This window comes from Ambystoma mexicanum, chromosome 2p (assembly GCF_040938575.1).
Source record: "Ambystoma mexicanum isolate Mex_15411 chromosome 2p, UKY_AmexF1_1, whole genome shotgun sequence".
NCBI lineage: Eukaryota > Metazoa > Chordata > Amphibia > Caudata > Ambystomatidae > Ambystoma > Ambystoma mexicanum.
The window spans coordinates 628,023,221-628,040,833 of NC_090923.1; the positions used below are offsets into that span (position 1 = coordinate 628,023,221).

General features: G+C 46.6%; 1 protein-coding gene across 2 annotated transcripts in view; it reads left to right on the forward strand.

Moving 5' to 3' along the window:
• RBM5 (RNA binding motif protein 5) overlaps window positions 1-17,613 on the forward strand; it is a 621,154-nt gene that overhangs the window by 267,607 nt on the left and 335,934 nt on the right. For both annotated transcript variants that reach the window (XM_069644151.1, XM_069644150.1), the window contains exons 6-8: window positions 13,262-13,331; window positions 14,082-14,155; window positions 16,876-16,959. In XM_069644151.1, the coding sequence (XP_069500252.1) occupies window positions 13,262-13,331; window positions 14,082-14,155; window positions 16,876-16,959 (228 nt within the window). The remainder of the gene's footprint in view (window positions 1-13,261; window positions 13,332-14,081; window positions 14,156-16,875; window positions 16,960-17,613) is intronic.

The following is a 17,613-nucleotide window of genomic DNA, read 5'->3' on the forward strand; positions in this document are numbered from 1 at the left end:
TTCAGATCTCAATACCTCCATACCTAATGCAAAAATGCAGCTACCATCAGGCAATCTCATCAGCTGCACACATGAGTGCATCCATTCACTCTGATACCCTACACCTCTCTACTGACCTGGTCTATGGTCCACGAGGGCATTCAATCCACAAGCGCTTTGAGGTCCTACCAATGATCTATATAGAGCTCTATATAAATGCCAAATAAAATTCTTGTAAATGGCCCCAGAGTCCTTGTGAATGGCCCTGTTGGCTACCCACAAGTCAGCAGCCTGTGCTAACTTTTTGGGATCAATCGCTTTTGAGTCAGCCAAGTGCTATCTCCGCTCCGTAGAGCAGGCATCAAAAATAGATTCGAACAAAAAAGATTTCATTCTTTCAAAGGTGTTCACTACCATATAAGTTCTTTAAACACCCACATACCCTGGTAGCCCAAGGGGTACCATCAGTCTTTTTGAGGGTCCTAAACCTATCAAGGTACTGGTATTTTTTTTTTTTCCCCAAGCCTGGTTATTAAAGGCAGCTTCAGATTCATAATTCTTTCTCTCAATGGCATCCAACTCCATTACAACATCATCATTCAGGGGAGCCTAGACATGAGCCAAGGGATTAAATCATTCCCACTGATTCCTTGGGTGTATTCAAATGTACCCAGCCAATCCAACACAACAATTTTTGATTCTTTCATACTTGAAGCTTCCTTGTCCATGGGAGGCCTCTTGGGACTAGCAGACCTATAAGACCCTGAAAGGGAAGCAGAATCAAGTCTTTTCATATCCATTTCATGTTGCATCTTCCGCTCCGAGTTTGACATCTTGATGTTCAGATTCAGCTTGAGCATTCAACTTTTTGAACTCTTAATCTCAGTCTTTCAAGAGAAACCTATTCTGGGCTGAACTGTGGACCTTGTGGGGTCCCAATGGAAATGGGCTTAGACATAAGGGCAGGCTGTGGCCAGGAGGGGGCTCTCTTCCTGGGGAGTTTCGGGCACCTCGCTCACTTCCTGCCCTGCCAGACAGAGTGTTCGTTTTGCCTTTGGCGGATTCAGTACTAAGGGATTGAACCTGGTTTGGCGCACAGAGTAAAACCCAAGAAAGACCTCACAAACAAATGGCTAAAAAAAAGACTGGGGCCATTTTGACACAATGGTCACCCATGGGTGCTGTACTGCAGCGGAGGGTTCAGCATGCGGTAGAAAAGCACAATGGTAGGAAAAGGTAAACCACTGCCACCAGCCGTTTAAATTAGTGAGGGTAACATAAAAATGTTACATGAGAATGTAGGATAAGGGGCTACTGGGTAACCCCCCAGCACTCCACATAAAATGGTGTGTGCTGGACCTACAAAGAAAAAAGGCAAGTCAATTTCACTTCACTTTACTATTCTTGGGACTTGTAGTTCACACAAGGTATTTAAACCTTATGAGAAATGTAAAGGATTTCTCTGACACTGCACTGAAGGTGCTGTCACCATACAAAAAGCAGATGTCTATGGAGTTTCAGACTCCAAAAACAAAGAAAACGAGTCTCAATCAGATAAAAATGAGTGCGAAAAAGATCTCACTCCAGGGTTCAAATTAAATTCCTAAAGTCCAGCAAGAGAGCTGGGCGTCTCTAAGGTTAAAGGGAATTGGCACATAAATGAGAATTCTCCATAACCGGCACGGTTATCAAAAATGGGTTCTAGACAGACCCAATTATCCAGTTCTGATAATGGATACCAGAGGAGTAGGATTATCAAGCATGTTGCACTTCTTGGACTGATGGCGTAGTGCATGCATGGCATTGATCAAGCTCATGAGCGCCATTATTGCTTGGGTTAAGAGTCTAGCACAGTCAGTCCAGATTATTGGAGATGGATCTCTGTAGGCCTCGGAGTGTATGGTATTCCTGGTGGAAGAGGGCAATTCAGTTTTGTTATGCACATGGGTGCTACTACGATTCGGTTTTCAAGTCTTGGAGCGGGGGGGTTGTGTAAGGTTCCAGGTAATGGGGGGGGGGGGGGGGTGCGAATATTCCTGAGAGCCTATGAAAGGGTCCATATTGAGCGGCTACCATGCCATTTGTTGGTCGTGGTGGCAAGTCGAGTGTTCACAGCATTCTCTTGTGTGTTTTTAGGCATAGAGACAGATTTTGAGTGCTTTTCCGGAAAGCCATGTAGTCTTCACTTTGTCTAATGTGGGTAGGCAGCGAGTTCCACAAAGTTGGCGTCATCGTTGAGTAGGCAGACTGATCCTGTGTGAATTGGAGGTGGGGACCACTAGGAGGAGGGCAGTGCTTGACCTTAGGGTGCGAGTTGGGAGCTAAAGCGTAATATTTTCTTGTATGGAATTGGTGACTGCTTTGTGTGCGCCGCTCGGTGGGTAACGCATAGGGAATTGAAGACGGCCCTGTGTCCAATTTGGAGCCAGTGTAGGGTGAGAACAGGTGAGATGTGGTCTCTTCGTCCCAGTGCGAGAATCTGTCTGGCAGCTGACTTTTGTATCTTTGTAGTATAACTGGTAGGCTGGTGCACCCAGGAAGAGTGAATTTGCATAATCAAGTCTTGACATGAACACATCTCCAAGTCTATCCAAACTAGCACAGAACATAGGGAATTTGACATTAAAGCACAACCTGTTCCTTGCGTCAAACAAGTTCCAGGTAACACTACTTAAGACAGCGGCTAGACAGTTGACTTGCAGCTTCCATCAGAACACGAATGGCAGTTGCACAGACACATTCTACACAACGTCTTTTCAAACTGGGGTCAACCAGCCATAGATTTATTTGCAACCCTGCAAAATGCACAATGATGCCCAGGCTATGCGTCCAGGTACCCCCAAAAAGGTCCAAGGGGAACACTCTGTGGGTGAAATGGTCAGGGAGATTTGCTTACTGTTAGGGAGAATTCTCATAAATGTGCTAATTCCCTTCACTGCAACTTTGCTGGATTTTGAGGACTTGGATTTCTTTTCCTGGAAAGAGTGAGCCTTTTTTCCCACTCTTATGTATTTTGATGTGTTGTACACATGTGTTCTTTGATTATGGAGTTCTGGATAACTCCATAGGCATCATCTTTTCATGTGTTACACAGCACCCTCAGTGCAGTGACACAGGGATGTCTTTTATACGTCCCAAAGGTTTAAATACCTTCTCTGGGATAAACTGTTTCCCAGAGAATGTAAAGTGAAATTGACTCTGCTAGTCTTTCCAAATTCCTAGACCCATCACACACTATCTTACAATGGAGTGGTGGAGGGGTTACATAGTATTCCCTGTGTCTAAATACTCATGTAGCAGTCAAATGCTACCCTTTCCTATTGAAAAGGCTGGTGGCAGTGGTTTTACAACGAACTACCATGATTTTGTTTCCTAACCGCGAACACCGGTAGCTAAAAATCACGGGAGCCATGTTTTTCAAGATGGCGCCTTAAGCCCCTTTGTTCAAACAGGTCCCGGTCGTCATTTTCCGCCATTTTTTTGGAAAGGTCCTTCTAGTGTTTCTCTGCACGCCAAACCAGGTTTGGTCCCTTTGTTCGTATGCCTTTGGCGGGCTTCAGGGCTGAATACCGCCTCTGGCGTCTGAGTGTCTGGGGTGGGCAGGAAGTGAGGGAGGTGCCCTATGTGCTTAGTCTTCTAGGAGACTCAAATGCACTCTGGCCTGGCTGGCTGACTGTCTGGCAAGGACAGCCACCTTGCTGGGTGAGTGACAGCTAGGCTGGAATGAAAGGGAGTGAACGGTTTAAAAGGCGAGTCTTGGACTGGAAAGCAGGGTCGACCATGAACGAAAGAACCGAAGATCTGGCAGAGGATGGCTGCTGGAACTCCTGGACCGTTGGTTTGCCTGGCAAAGCTCTGCTGCAGGTCCGAAATGCCAAGTTCATCTCGACAGAGAAGCCTCTTCAAGGGCGACTTCTTCCTTTGAGTTGGTGGGACCAATCCCCTCGTAAGCCACCTGGATAGCATTCGCAAGGCTGGTTAGGATTAACCAGGGAGAGGGATATCAGCTTGTGCGCTTGAATCTACAGCTACTGGAACTGAAGTGACTCAATCTAGTTTGCTTTTTCGACGATCCCGTGCTGTGCAGGAGTCCCCTGACGTCCTCCCTCTTGTCCCCACGACTGAGGCTCAGGAACAGTGAGATCTGCAGGCCCTGCCAGGAACCAATGTCTTCAGCTGCATTTTGTTCTTCATACTAAGGTACTGTGCCAACCCGATTGAGAGAACTCCACTCTCGCGGTGAAAGTTCCTGAAACTTTCCCAACTTGCAGGCCTAATCAGCTTGTGACCGGACATATTTTTTTTCACCTTTACCGTTTGATAGTAGAACTGCTATTTGCTATCCAGAACACTAGCCCATTGACTTTGGCCTGGGCTATTGAATTGAATCGAACTCTACTGGTGAACTGAAACTATTTGCACTGTCTTAACGAATATATGGGATCTATTCTACTTTGTCCCTTTTGCTCACTTCTAGGTAACTGAACTGCCATTTGGCTCCTTTTTCAGGGGAGCTCAAACTGTCTCAATCTTATTGAAGTGTATTGTGTATAATAAGTTGTCTTCTAGTGAAATGTTTTCTAAATTGAGTGATAAATTAATAAGTGTTTTACCAATAAACCTTAAGTATAAGTGTTTACTTGAACCACTGTGATTGAAAGTCCCCTGTGGAACTACTTGTACTGCTCAAATTCACTCTTGAGATAAGCCTGGCTGCTCAGCTCGCTACCAAAAACTCTGTGGTACAGACATATACCAAAGGTTGGTTTGGCAACACCTGTAGTCCTAATTGTGTGTAGTGGTCCCAGAGGGTACTGCATGCAATTCTGCCTAACACTCGCTTTCTCCCAACACCACGTCTCAACAAGGTCATCCAAAAGATGTGATGTTGATTTTATACCAACCACTGCTATCGCCCGAGGGCAGTATTCAGGCGCTCGTGTGGCTCTGCAACAGAAGAGGGTGGGTTGTGTTTGTGGGGATAGGATTGGTTCAAAACGAGGAGGCACTGGCATGTGTGCGTGTTTTCTAGGGGTTGGGAGTTGTTTCGAGATGCCCCGCGTGTTGGAACCGTATGGGTAGGACTTGGAGCCTCAGATATGTTTGTGGTGGGGGTGGGGGTGTGGGTCGTGTGAGGCTAGAGTGGGGTTGCACTTGTGCGCTCTGGTTAGTTGTTTCCATTAGGGGGTCCAGAGTCGCTGATTACTGTTTTTTGTTGTATTGTGTTGGTGTGGTTTTGTGTTGTATCTGGATTTATGAACTATGTGCAAGGGTATGTTCCCTCTAAGGTTACTTCCAGAATCTGAGTTGGTTGAGTGCAAGAATTAGATTGGTTCTTTGTGTCTGTGTAGTGTTGTGTGGCCAGCCCCTGGTGGTGTATAGTGACGTTGGTTATGTTGGAGGAGCCGGAAGCAGGAACATGCATCAGGAACAAGTCAAACTCATTCTAATGGCTCCAATGTGGGTATGTGAACCATGGTCCTTGCACCTGCTCACAATGTCCCTTTGTTCATCAGTGAAACCTCTGTGCCCATACACCATGCTGTCCCAACATGAGGGAGCAGTATCATCCGAGCCCTCAAACTCTGAACTTGGCAGCTTGAGGTAATTTGGTCCTTTAAACCGACCACAAAGATGTATTGACATCCTCAAGAGGCACGCAAACCTAATACCAGACTTTGCTACTACAATAAATGGAAAGGCTTTATCTGGTACAAAACTAGACACAACAATCTAATTGATTGCTCTCCTTCAAACATTGATCTATATTGGTTTTACCTTTTTGGACACAGGGTTAGTTTTTCAACTCTTAAGCTCCACTATCTGCATACACCACTTCTCAAACGAGGGTTTCTTGATGGAAAGTGCCAGTAGTAAAAGCATTCATTCATTCATTGATGGTTAAAAGATTGTACACACCAATTTAAAACCTAACTCCCGGATGGCATTTAAATGTTGTACTTACAAAGCTCATGGGTCCCCCTTTTTGAGCTGATGCATAAAATCAGCCTTCAACATCTCCTCTCACCTACAAGACTGCTTTTCGAGGGGATTGGGTCCTACGACGTATTCCATATCTATGACGGCTGTCGGCGATATGGAATACGTCGTCGGACCATCCCATCGAAAGAACGTTACCATGTAAGAAAGTAACTTGTTCTTCGAGGGGATTGGGTCCTCCGACGTATTCCATATCTATGACAGCTGTGCTGCTTCGGAAACTTTTTTTCTGAGTCAATGACTTCCTCCAACGTCATCCGATGTGATAAGTAGGACGCACGACGCCCGTAGCCTCAGTTCCGTTTTTTCTGCGAACGTGTTGCTTCGTGAATCTCGGTTACGCCTCGACTCTTTGGAGTTCTGTTCTACTCGGTTCTTCGAACCTGTTCGTTTTTGTGAGAAAATCCTTCGTTAGAAGATGTCTTCGACCCTGCGTCCGGGCTTCAAGAAGTGCGAGGAGTGTGGGGCCAAGATGTCGGTGACTGACTCGCACGATGCCTGCCTCTGGTGCCTCGGGGATGCCCACGGCACGGATGACTGTATCGACTGCCAGTCGCTCACGTCCAAAGCCTTACGGGAACGTAAGAAGTTGTTGTTGGTAGGTCGGGGCTTTCGACGGATGATTCGAGAGGTGACTCTCTGCGTCGTCGGAAGTCTTGTGGGTCTCCTAGGAGTCGGTCTCGCCACTCCTCGGCCTCTTCGAGGCATTCTCGGAAGCGCCGACAGCGGTCGTCTTCCAGGTCCTCTTCTGAGGACTCTGCCGGGCACGTCGCTTATCCCACCAGCTGTGCGACGCCGGAGGAATGGGCTTCCTTCGGGAAGAAAATCCTGGTGATTCTCGAGTCGCAGGGTACTAAGCCGTCCGCGCCCCCCGAGTGGGGTCGGCCGTGAGAGGTCGAGAGACACCGCTCGCAAGAGTGGTCGGCACGAGTCAGAGGTCCCGTTCGGACAAGGGGACTCGTTCTTGACGTACCCGTTCCAGGTCCCGGTCCTCGGCGCGTTCGAGACCGTGTGCACCTGTGATGACTTCGAGGAAGACATCGACGCCTGAGGCGTCGAGGGCGTCGACAGGCTTTCTCGAGGCTCCGAGGAAGTCGTCTACGCTCGGGTCATCGAAGGACACGCTCGGAGCTCCGGCTTCGAGGACTGTGTCGACACTGTCGATGCTGGCGGCGCTGCATCTGATGTCGACGCCGATCCTCTCAGCGCCAATGCCTTTTCTCTCGACGCCCGCGCCGATTCACTCGACGCCCTCGACGCCTTTCGAGGCCGGGGTGTCGGAGGTACCCCGTCGCACAGGGGAACCCCCTAGAAAGGCTTTGGTTAAGAGCAAGCACTCTCGGGTGCCTTCTTTTCACCACCTGGAATATATTTCAGAGGTGGATGAGGATTCTGATGGCCTGGTTCCTAGTCCGGTTCCAGATGAGATGGTCTCGGGCCATAGCCAATTTGACGATTTGAGGCAGTCACTGCATGATGCCAGTGGACTGGACACCTCTCCGGAGGTGGAGTTTTGTAGGCCTGAGCCTGGCTTTCATGCCGATTCCTCGTACCGGCGCCTTATGGCTAGGGTCTCTCAGTACTTGGGATGGTCTGCTCCCCCAGGGGAGTTTGTGCAGGATGATCTCACGGACATCCTTGATGTTGGTCCCCCAACTGACCCGGTACTGCTGTTTCATATGGCTCTACAGAGAAGGGTGGCGGCGGCTTGGACTGCTCTGGTCTCTCCCGGCGGTGGGCAGGTCCTTGTCGTGAAAATACTGTCCAGCCAGTAGCGACCCCTGCTACTTGACCAGGCACCCCACTCCGGAGAGTTTGGTGGTGCAGGCGGCCACGGCCCCGGCAAAGCAGGCGTCGTACCCTACCATTCCTCCTGATAGGGACGACAAACGTTTTGATGGCTGGCCGAAGAAAGTGTTTTCTTCGGGTGGTATGGCGCTTCAGGTGGCCAACTCCATATGTGCCTTGTCTCGTTTCACACTCACTCTGTGGAACTGTGTTGCGTTAGCGGCTGAACATATTCCCGAAGGGGACGAACAGGATGGTTTCCTTGCTATGGTCCAGGATGGTAAGGATGCCATGTGTGAGTCCGTTCAGTCGGGTTTGGACATGGCTGAATGCGTCAGCAGGTCCATGGCGGCGAGCACCGTGATGCGCAGGTTTGCATGGTTTGCTCCTGATGTGCAGTCCCGGCTCCTCAACATGCCCTTTGACGGTGAACACCTTTTTGGCAGCAAGGCTGACGAGAGCCTTGAGAGGTTGCAGACCTCCAAAGCTGCAGCGAAGTCGTTAGGCGCTGCAGTTCGCCAACCTCCGCCTTTTCGTCCTAGGGGACAGCAATGGAGGGGTGGTTCCTTTCGCTATTACTCGTCCTTCAGTAAAGCGAGAGGAGCTAGCAGTCAAAGAAGCCAACGCAGGGGTACCAGAGGTGGACGACAGGGTACCCGTGGTGCCAAGGCTGCTCGGCCAGTTGCCTCTTTGCCCTCGGGTAACGCCGCAGCCGCTACCACTCAGTCATGAAGCCATGTCCCATGGTTTGCCGGTTGGGGGAAGGCTGGCGCGGCATCTTGTAGAGTGGCGTGCCATTACTTCAGATGTGTGGGTTCTGGAGATCATAACCCACGGCTACTGTCTTCCCTTTCGGCAGAGGCCTCACGACAATCCACCAGGGAACCTCTCTTTGAAGAGTCCGGATCCGCTCCTTGCGCAGGAAATTCAAGCCCTGCTGGAGAAAGGCGCCATCGAACTGGTGCCTGTAGCGGAGAGGAACAAGGGATGGTATTCCTCTTATTTTTTGATTTCGAAGGAAGACGGGGGGGATTGAGACCCATCATGGACTTGCGCGGTTTGAATCTCCTCAGGAAGGACAAGTTCAAAATGGTTACTCTCTCTCAAGTCCTCCAGGCCCTTCAGCTTCAGGACTGGTTGGTGTCTCGACCTCAAGGATGCTTACTTCCATGTGCCGATCCATCCCAAGCACAAGAAGTACCTGAGGTTCGCGGTTGGCGACTCGCACTTTGTTTCGGGTCCTACCGTTCGGATTGAGCTCCGCCCGAGGGTTTTCACCAAGCTCATGGTGGTGGTGGCAGCGCATCTCAGGAAAGGGGGATTCACGTCTACCCCTACCTGGACTATTGGTTGATCAGGGCGCGCTCTCCCGAGCAGGTCCTGGATCATCTGTCCGTCACCTGCCACTCCCTTCACAGGCTGGGCTTCTCCCTCAATTTAAAGAAGTCCCATTTGACGCCAACACAGCGGCTCCAGTACATCGGAGCAGTGCTCGACAAGTCCCTGGGGCAGTGTTTTCCTCCTCAGGTGAGGGCTCTTCACATTCAGCAGAATGCACAAGTTTCAGCATGCCCAGACGCTCCCAGCGTTCGAGTTCTTGAGGTTGCTCGGCCTCATGGCATCCTGCATTCTTCTGGTGCCAGAGGCTCGCCTGCGGATGAGATCTTTGCAGTGGGCACTCAAGATGCAATGGTCGCAGTCCTCCGGCAGGATGTCGTACCCGTTTCAGGTGCCGGCTTCGGTCGCCCAGGACCTTCTGTGGTTGGCCGTCGAAGGCAACTTGATGAAGGGGGCTCCGTTTTGGCTTCCCTGGCCGGAGGTGACGATTGTGACGGATGCATACCTCACGGGATGGGGAGCTCATGCCAACGAGCTGACAGTCAGTGGTCGTTGGTCTCCGGAGTCCAGACTCCATATCAATCTGTTGGAGCTGAGGGCCGTCAGGCTAGCCCTGAAGGCTTTTCTGCCGACTGTGCGAGGAAAGAATGTCCTGATCCTGAAGGACAACACAGTGGCCATGCACTACCTCAACAAAAAGGGGGGGGCAGGGTCACTTCCTCTGTGCAGGGAGGCGATGCAGCTCGAGTTCTGGGCCATCCAGCAGGAAGCTTCGATCTCGGCAGTTCATCTGGCCGGAGACTAAAACGAGACGGCGGACGCTCTGAGCAGGCAGAGCACGATCTCTCACGAGTGGCAGTTGGCTCAGTGGTTCTCCTGGAGATCTTCGCCCTTTTGGGGACCCCTCAAGTGGATCTCTTCGCCTCCAGTGTCAACCGGAAGTGCGGGAGGTTCTGCTCGCGGGAATTTCCTCCAAAAGGAGCCTTTGGAGATGCTTTCGTGATGGAGTGGTCATTCCCACTGCTGTACGCGTTTCCTCCAGTCCCCGTCATCCTGCAAGTGCTGCGGAGGTTACGGAAGTTCGGTTCCCGGATGATCCTCATTGCTCCGGCGTGGGCTCAGAGGATGTGGTACCCGGACCTTCTCGACTTGTCCATCTGTCCTCCACGTCGTCTTCCCTACCGAGACGATCTGCTCTCACGGGAGGGGGGTCAGGTTCTCCATCCAGAGGTCAGATCCCTCAACCTTCACGCTTGGCTTCTGAAAGGTTGAGGTATAAGGATTGGGACCTCCCTGAAGACATGATGGAGGTGTTGCTCTCTGCCCGACGGCCAGGAACAAAGTCTCTGTACCGTTGGCGTAAGTTCTGCGACTGGTGCAGAGTTCAGAATGTGGATCCTTTTGCATGTGACATCCCCATGGTTCTGTCCTTTTTACTTTCTTTGGCCCACAGGGGCTTGCAAGTGGGTACCATTAAAGGTTACCTGGCGGCGCTGTCCATCTTTAAGCGCTCGTCTGAATAGTGTTCCTACTTTAAAATCCCTTTTTAATTTCAGTTTCTGAATGGGCTCACTAATGTGTTCCCTCCGTCGCCTTTCCTGGTGCCCGGTTGGGATTTAAACCTTGTTCTCAGGTTTCTAACGGGTGCTCCCTTTGAGCCTATCCACTCTTGTCCGTTGAGACTGACTCTTAAAACTGTATTTTTAGTTGCGATCACTTCCGCTCGCAGAGTGAGTGAGTTACAGGCACTTTCAGTTAAGCCTCCCTTCACTGTTTTCCATAAGGACAGGGTTGTAGTTGGAGTCCGTCCTTCTTTTCTTCCGAAGGTAGGGACGGAATTTCATTTCGCCCAGAAGGTTGTTCTTCCGGCATTTTATCCTCCGCATCCTGGAAAGGAAGAGGAGAGGCTCCATAGGCTTGATCCTAGGAGAGCTTTAAGCTTTTGTTTCACGCATGTCCCGGGTCAGAGTAGACGATCAACTCTTTATTGGTTTCGCTGGAAAGCTTTTGGGACATGCTGTGACGAAGCAGACTTTGTCTCGCTGGATTATTTTGGCCATCTCGGAGTGTTACCGCTTGGCGGGTAAGGACCCACCGGCTGGCTTGCGGGCCCATTCTACCAGGGGTATGGCTGCATCTACTGCCCTGCAGAGGGGTGTTCCTATTCACAACATCTGTGATGCAGCCACCTGGACTTCAGTACATACATTTGTATGCCACTATTCCCTCGATTCCATCCGAGGACAGGATCTGGCCTTTGACAAGGCGGTCCTTTGCTCGGCTATTTGATTGGCAATTCTAAATTTTGATTCTAAATTCTTTCCCTCCTCCTTGCTCTGGTACTGCTTTGGGAGTCTGTCATAGATATGGAATACGTCAGAGGACCCAATCCCCTCGAACAAGTTACTTTCTTACCTGGTAACGTTCTTTCGATGGGATGGTCCGACGACGTATTCCATATCGCTGACAGCTGTCATAGATATGGAATACGTCGTCGGACCATCCCATCGAAAGAACGTTACCAGTTAAGAAAGTAACTTGTTCTTCTCGTTGCCATTATGTAATAATGATATGAATTAGTTTATGTAGCGCTTTAATCTCTGTGAACTACAAGCACTCACATTTCAAGATCCCTTACTTACCATCCATAAAGATAAAGTGGTGCAAAGAACAACTTTACTTCAACGATCCATGTTAACCAATCTATGGAACTCCAACCTTCTTCCAAACCCCAACTAATTAATCAGAAAAAAGCCTCCATACGTTAGTAGTTTGAAGGGATTTTATGTATTACATTTACAATATACCAAGCCGATCAGAAAGACTGATCACTTTGTCCGTAGCTACTGGAAGAGAAGCTGGTCCTGCCTAAGGTGGCTATCTCGATGTAGATATTCAGATTTTTTACTCCCTTTCTAACAAAACTCTGCTTACACCTACAGCACACTTTACAGATGGCGCAGGGGCCACCCTAGCCTTTATTGCAAATGTCCCTTTAGAGGCTGTTTGTAAGTTTGCTACTTGGAGTTCCATCCATACATTTATACATTACTATCTGGATACTCATTCCAAACGAGTCACAGACAAACATCCCACCACCTTCTCCAGGTACTGTTTTCTGTCTATGCAAAGCATGCGATTCTAAGCAGATGCCCAAGCCTCAGAAGGCAAACCTTACTTATCGTAATCTTATTTCTGATGCTTGTATCTGCTTAGATTCACATGCGCCCACCCTACCTCTTCTCTTGGAGTTGAAGGTACATAGACATCAAACACTTACTCTTATGTACTCCAACACTTCATACTCTCCCTCATGTCAGAAACAAAACAATCTGAGGCACTTAATTGCGTCAAGAACCATGGGTACTACCAATGTCACCCGAGGGATAGAATTATACACACCCAGTTGATATCCCTTTTCGACATTCGAAAACAAGTTGTGCAATACTCTGCATGTATGATGGCGGCCTATGGAAAGCATGTGAATCTGAGCACCTACAAGCATCAGAAACGCGATTACGGTAAACAATGTATCACATATAAGCACTCTGTGTGCACTTCACTGAAGTCCTGTTAAAACAAGCATTGGGAGGGGGAAGGGAAAGTTATAAGATTCAATGTTATCTCTTCTGTTTTATTTACGTAAAACTAATAAATACAAGTTATTTAAAAAAAACGAGCATTGGCAAAGCCAACAGTTTTGGCTTGTGACTAAGTATTATCCATTTGCGGGCACTGCTGTTAGATGCCTAGGTACTCGCACAATTTTGCACCTGCTACCTTCAATGACCAGTTAACACCACTATGGCGGTGCCTAGCAAGTGCCTTTCCTATGCGTACACAAAGTTCCAACTGTTGCTTGCCGATGGTGGATTAAATGTGCAATTGCTGCAAATCTGTTCTTAAAATAAAGTTGTTCTAAAGCAGGGTGATCAGTTCTGGCTTTTAAATTGCCACGAACGTCTGTGTTTGGCAATGTTTCTCATGTTGTGCTTTGGGGCGGTGTTACCGGTCAGTTTCTGGTTGGTTAGAGTTTGAAACTATTTAGCTAATTGTTTTAAATGACCAGTAATAAAGCATGCAGTTTACTTCATTTCTCTGCTTCTCAATCTATTGGCGATCCTGTGCACCTCAAAACTTTGATTATAACCTCCAGATTCGTGAGCTGGTCGAAACCTTTGAAGGCCCACAGCCAGCAGATGTGAGACTGATGAAGAGAAAAACAGGTGAGATTTAGCCGAACATGCCGTGTGCGTCCACCTGCTTCCTCATGCATACCAGAGGAAGATATAAAATGTTGAAAGCCAGCCTTTCCCAAGCTGTAGATCTTTCTGGCCTTTCCTTTAACAGAACCACCCATCAGTTAACTATGTGACTAAGGGGCATATGGAGTCTTCCCAAATTCTCTAATGGCCAATGTTATTTTTTTTTACTTTTTAATACTGTGCCAAAACATCACTGTAGTAGTCTCCAGTGCCTAGGCTTTCCTGAGAGTTGGCATTTGGGTGTCAAAATGCACAATGTCTATTCCATCCCCCAGGGGCTTTAATTGATAGTGTTTAATGCAGATTTGATTAGTTTCATATGCAGAGCAGACTTACCCCGGAGTGAATTCTAAAACTGCATTTTAGCACAAGTCTTGGTTATTGGAAATCGTAAGTGAGAGTTTGTAACCTTCTTATGGGGGAGGAGGGTTTGAAAGAGATGGTAAGTATGTCTTGCCTGAACTTGTTAATTTGCATGGTTTTCTTAAAAACCAGTTTAGCCAAGTGAATGCTTGTTAGTTATAAAGGACTATGCTGTCCTTGCCACGGCAAAAAGCACTGCCTAACCAGAATATTCAAGTCCCCTGTAAAGCGCTGCTTCATCAATTGGCTGTCATGAGGATGTGAAGCAGTTGGAGAGATTCACCTGTTTTTTTTTTAAGGAACTGACTAACACAAATATCCCGTCTATTATCTGAATGCTGTCTCTAGGTGTAAGCCGTGGGTTCGCCTTCGTGGAGTTTTATGACTTGCAAGATGCTACCAGCTGGATGGAAGCCAATCAGGTTGCTTCACTCACCAAATCTAGATATTCCTGAAAGTGGAACAAGACTGTGCATTTAAAAGGGGGATGAATCCATGGTTGAAGGAGTGGTTTGTTCGAATGCCTTCAAATAAAGCTTTGTATATATTAAAATAAACATTTGTTAAAGTTTATCTAGCAGACCAGAAGGTTCTGTTGACTAGTCCCCCTCTCCCCATCCCCCCGAATGGAAATGCCTTGAGCTCTTTAGCACATGGTTTCATCCCACCATTCAGAATAACTGGCACTATTTTACTGAATTGATTGTATGTAGCATTCGTTTTGAACATGGCATGTTCAGAACTGTGGGCACTCCAAAAAATGTCTTAAAACATAGTTTCACCTGTTGCATAGTAACTTCATGTTAATGGCCGAGTACTTGCAAAATGTGAGCTGCATACTATACACCTGCACTTATTCGTATGATGGCTTGTTCTAAATTTTACAGTCCAGTGGTTTTATCTAGTATGAATGTAATTGAGTTCATAGAAAGTTCGTAAGAGGCCCAAGGGTCATCCTTTAAGGCGAAGTTTGTTCACTAGCCCCATAGAAGGGATCGGTTAATTTGCTGTTGAATAAATCTGGTTTAATTCTATATGTCTAACTTAATAGTTGGGTGGCTTAACAGTTAACATATTTACATAATCTCTTTCCACATCCTTTGTTCTTTTAGTTTTTGGCTGTTATTTCAACATTTGTAGTTCTCGTCAAGTGGAAGTTTCATAAATTACTGGTTCCTGTTAGTCTTTAGATGCAATTTACTTGGATTGGCAACACAAGTGTTAATTGTTTTCCATTATCCTGCCGAGCTACTATATATTGGGGGGATTTTATTTTCAGCAATTACTTGAAAACATAAATTCATGTAACACTTGTTACTATGACCATCAGTTCCCAAACTAATAATTTTTTAGTTTATAAAAGGTGGAAACTATTTTAATGTATACAGAGCTGTATTGAGGGTAAATATTTTGTACATGCCAGAGCATTCACTCCATGGTTAATCTTGGGACTAGCCACATGGGAATCCAACATAAATGGAATTCCTTTGTCACTCATGTCCCTGCTGGTGGTCAATAGGTGAGAGGGTTGTAAGTATTCCCACATACATAAATGTGCCCCAAGTACTGCATAGTTTATCGTGTTTCAGGCATTGGGGAAAATCCCTTCTATTGACAACACTCTTGCATTTCTTATTGATATCGCAGCAGATGCCTAGAAATCCCATTAGGCGTTTAAATGTTTTAGTTCTAAGAGTCCTATAATTAAATGTTTGGAAGGACAGTTGACTTTCTTTTAAATGTGCTTAGGACTGTAAAATCATTGTAGTAATTGAGTGGATTTGGTGGTTGTGATGCGGCAAAATATTGAAAAGAATAGTATTATTTTGGCCACTTTTAATTTGATACTCTGCAACCCCACCCTTTTCACAGCATTGCCCCTCTGCGCTTGGTAGGTGAGATTTGTTTGGTCCTCATTCAGTATAATGTAGGAGGACCTTTTTTGCAAAACCTTACAACTGAAATACCATTTCCTTTTACGTTGTTTGAACATGGTTACTCTACGCCTTTTTAGAGTTTAATAATTTGGTTTAAATTAAAAAAAACTTATATGGGCACTTACTGCAATTTCTTGGCTGTTATGTCCAGCATTTGTGAACCAAATAATCGGCCAGATTGATTATTCTCCTGATTTGGACCATTTCTTGGATTGCTATTTGATTTTAGTATTGTAAGTCTGCTTTGGGTAGGTATAGCTCCCTTAATTTTTCCGTGTGATTTTTCAAGATTGTTAGAACTACCGCAAATTTGTTTCTAATAGTTTTTTCCATGTTACTTGCTATTTCATTGACCTAAGGGGCATTTGCCATGGTGTCTAGCAAACCATACCCAACCATTTTATTTTGTAACTGCAAGGTGGTGGTTTTATAAAGGGCATTTCAACTTCAAATCTGCTTTGTTTTCCCTTGTCCCCTCCCTATCAGTGTAGTGTACTTGGAATTATTGAAGGCTTCGCTTTGTTGATGCCAAGAGCACCAACGTGATCACGGATTTTAACAGTTTATGAAGAAGCCTTTTTGGACACTTTCTTTGGCCTAGTAATCTTCTGTTGGTACACATTTAAGCAATTGTATGGTTGACATTTGGTTGTGACCTGTGAGAATTTGTTGCAAGTGGGTGGATTGTTTGAAGTCTGTATTTTTTTCTCAATTAAAAATTGTCTCCAATATTCTACTCGCATATGCCTTAAGCTAATGGACGTTTTACCTTGATAATGGCTTTACACCAGGTATAAGTGATTGGGAATGAGGAACTGACAAATGTGAACTAGATCGAATGGTTGGCCTAAATGTTTGTCTTTGTGGGGGGTGGAGAGCACACACACTTCACAAAGCAACTGGATAAGAACACTCTCGCTTCGATTACCCCTCTTGTTCAGTGCCCATGTTTATCCTTTAAATCTCTGGGGACTTAAAAGTGCAATTCCATCTGTTTTTCCTTTATATCCCACCTTGACTACATGTGCCTGCCTCTGAGGGCTGGTTGAACAGAGAATAGATGGCTGTGGTTGGTCCTCCCACACCCTGAGTGTTGCTGCCCATTTAAAGCTGGAGCACAGATTCATCCGAAGTGTGCTCTACCCTGGGGTCAATTCATACATGCACCTTGAAATGGAAATAACGGATTGCCCTTCTTTTCGCAGAATAATCTTGTTATGCAAGGAAAGAACATTACTATGCACTACAGCAACCCCAGGCCAAAGTTTGAGGATTGGCTGTGCAACAAGGTATGTTGCTAGCTTTTTTTCTTGTTTTGCATGTTTCCAATTTCCAATCTGTAAATCCCGTTCAAGCTATTAATTGACTCCCTTTTGATCCTGCGATTTAGAATGCTGCAACCTACCTCTCCCAAGCCCTCTATTTTGGACAAACCTCTTCCCAGAGTATTTTGTGTCACCAGTCAACTAGGCACGTGCCCATTTCTGAAATCCCTTGAGTTATTTGGAATCCTTATGGTACAGTTACTTTAAATAAATTGATGCCCACAGTTGGATCAAGATGACTTTTGATCCATATAGTTATGTCACAACTTGTTCAGAAAACTACTCCTGCTGCAGGCTAGAAGGGAAAACTGCTACAAAGAGGCTGCTCAATGCATCACAATAATGTGCAACCTTGGTTATGTGTCTTTGGTTATGAGTTCAGGTAACCCACTCCCCTATACAAGCAGACCATCTGCCAGTTCATGGCTTTCCTCCTAGCCGCCAGGTCTAAGAACCGTTGGCATCATTTCGGTGTTTTTTCCCCCTAGTCCTTTTGACCCCTAATATTTTTGACAAGGGAGAATTTGTTAAATATGTAGCTTGTGGGAGGTTTTCCTTGCACGCTTTATTTTTACGAAAAACTAATTGAATTGTGGTTTCAGTGTTTTAAATATTTTT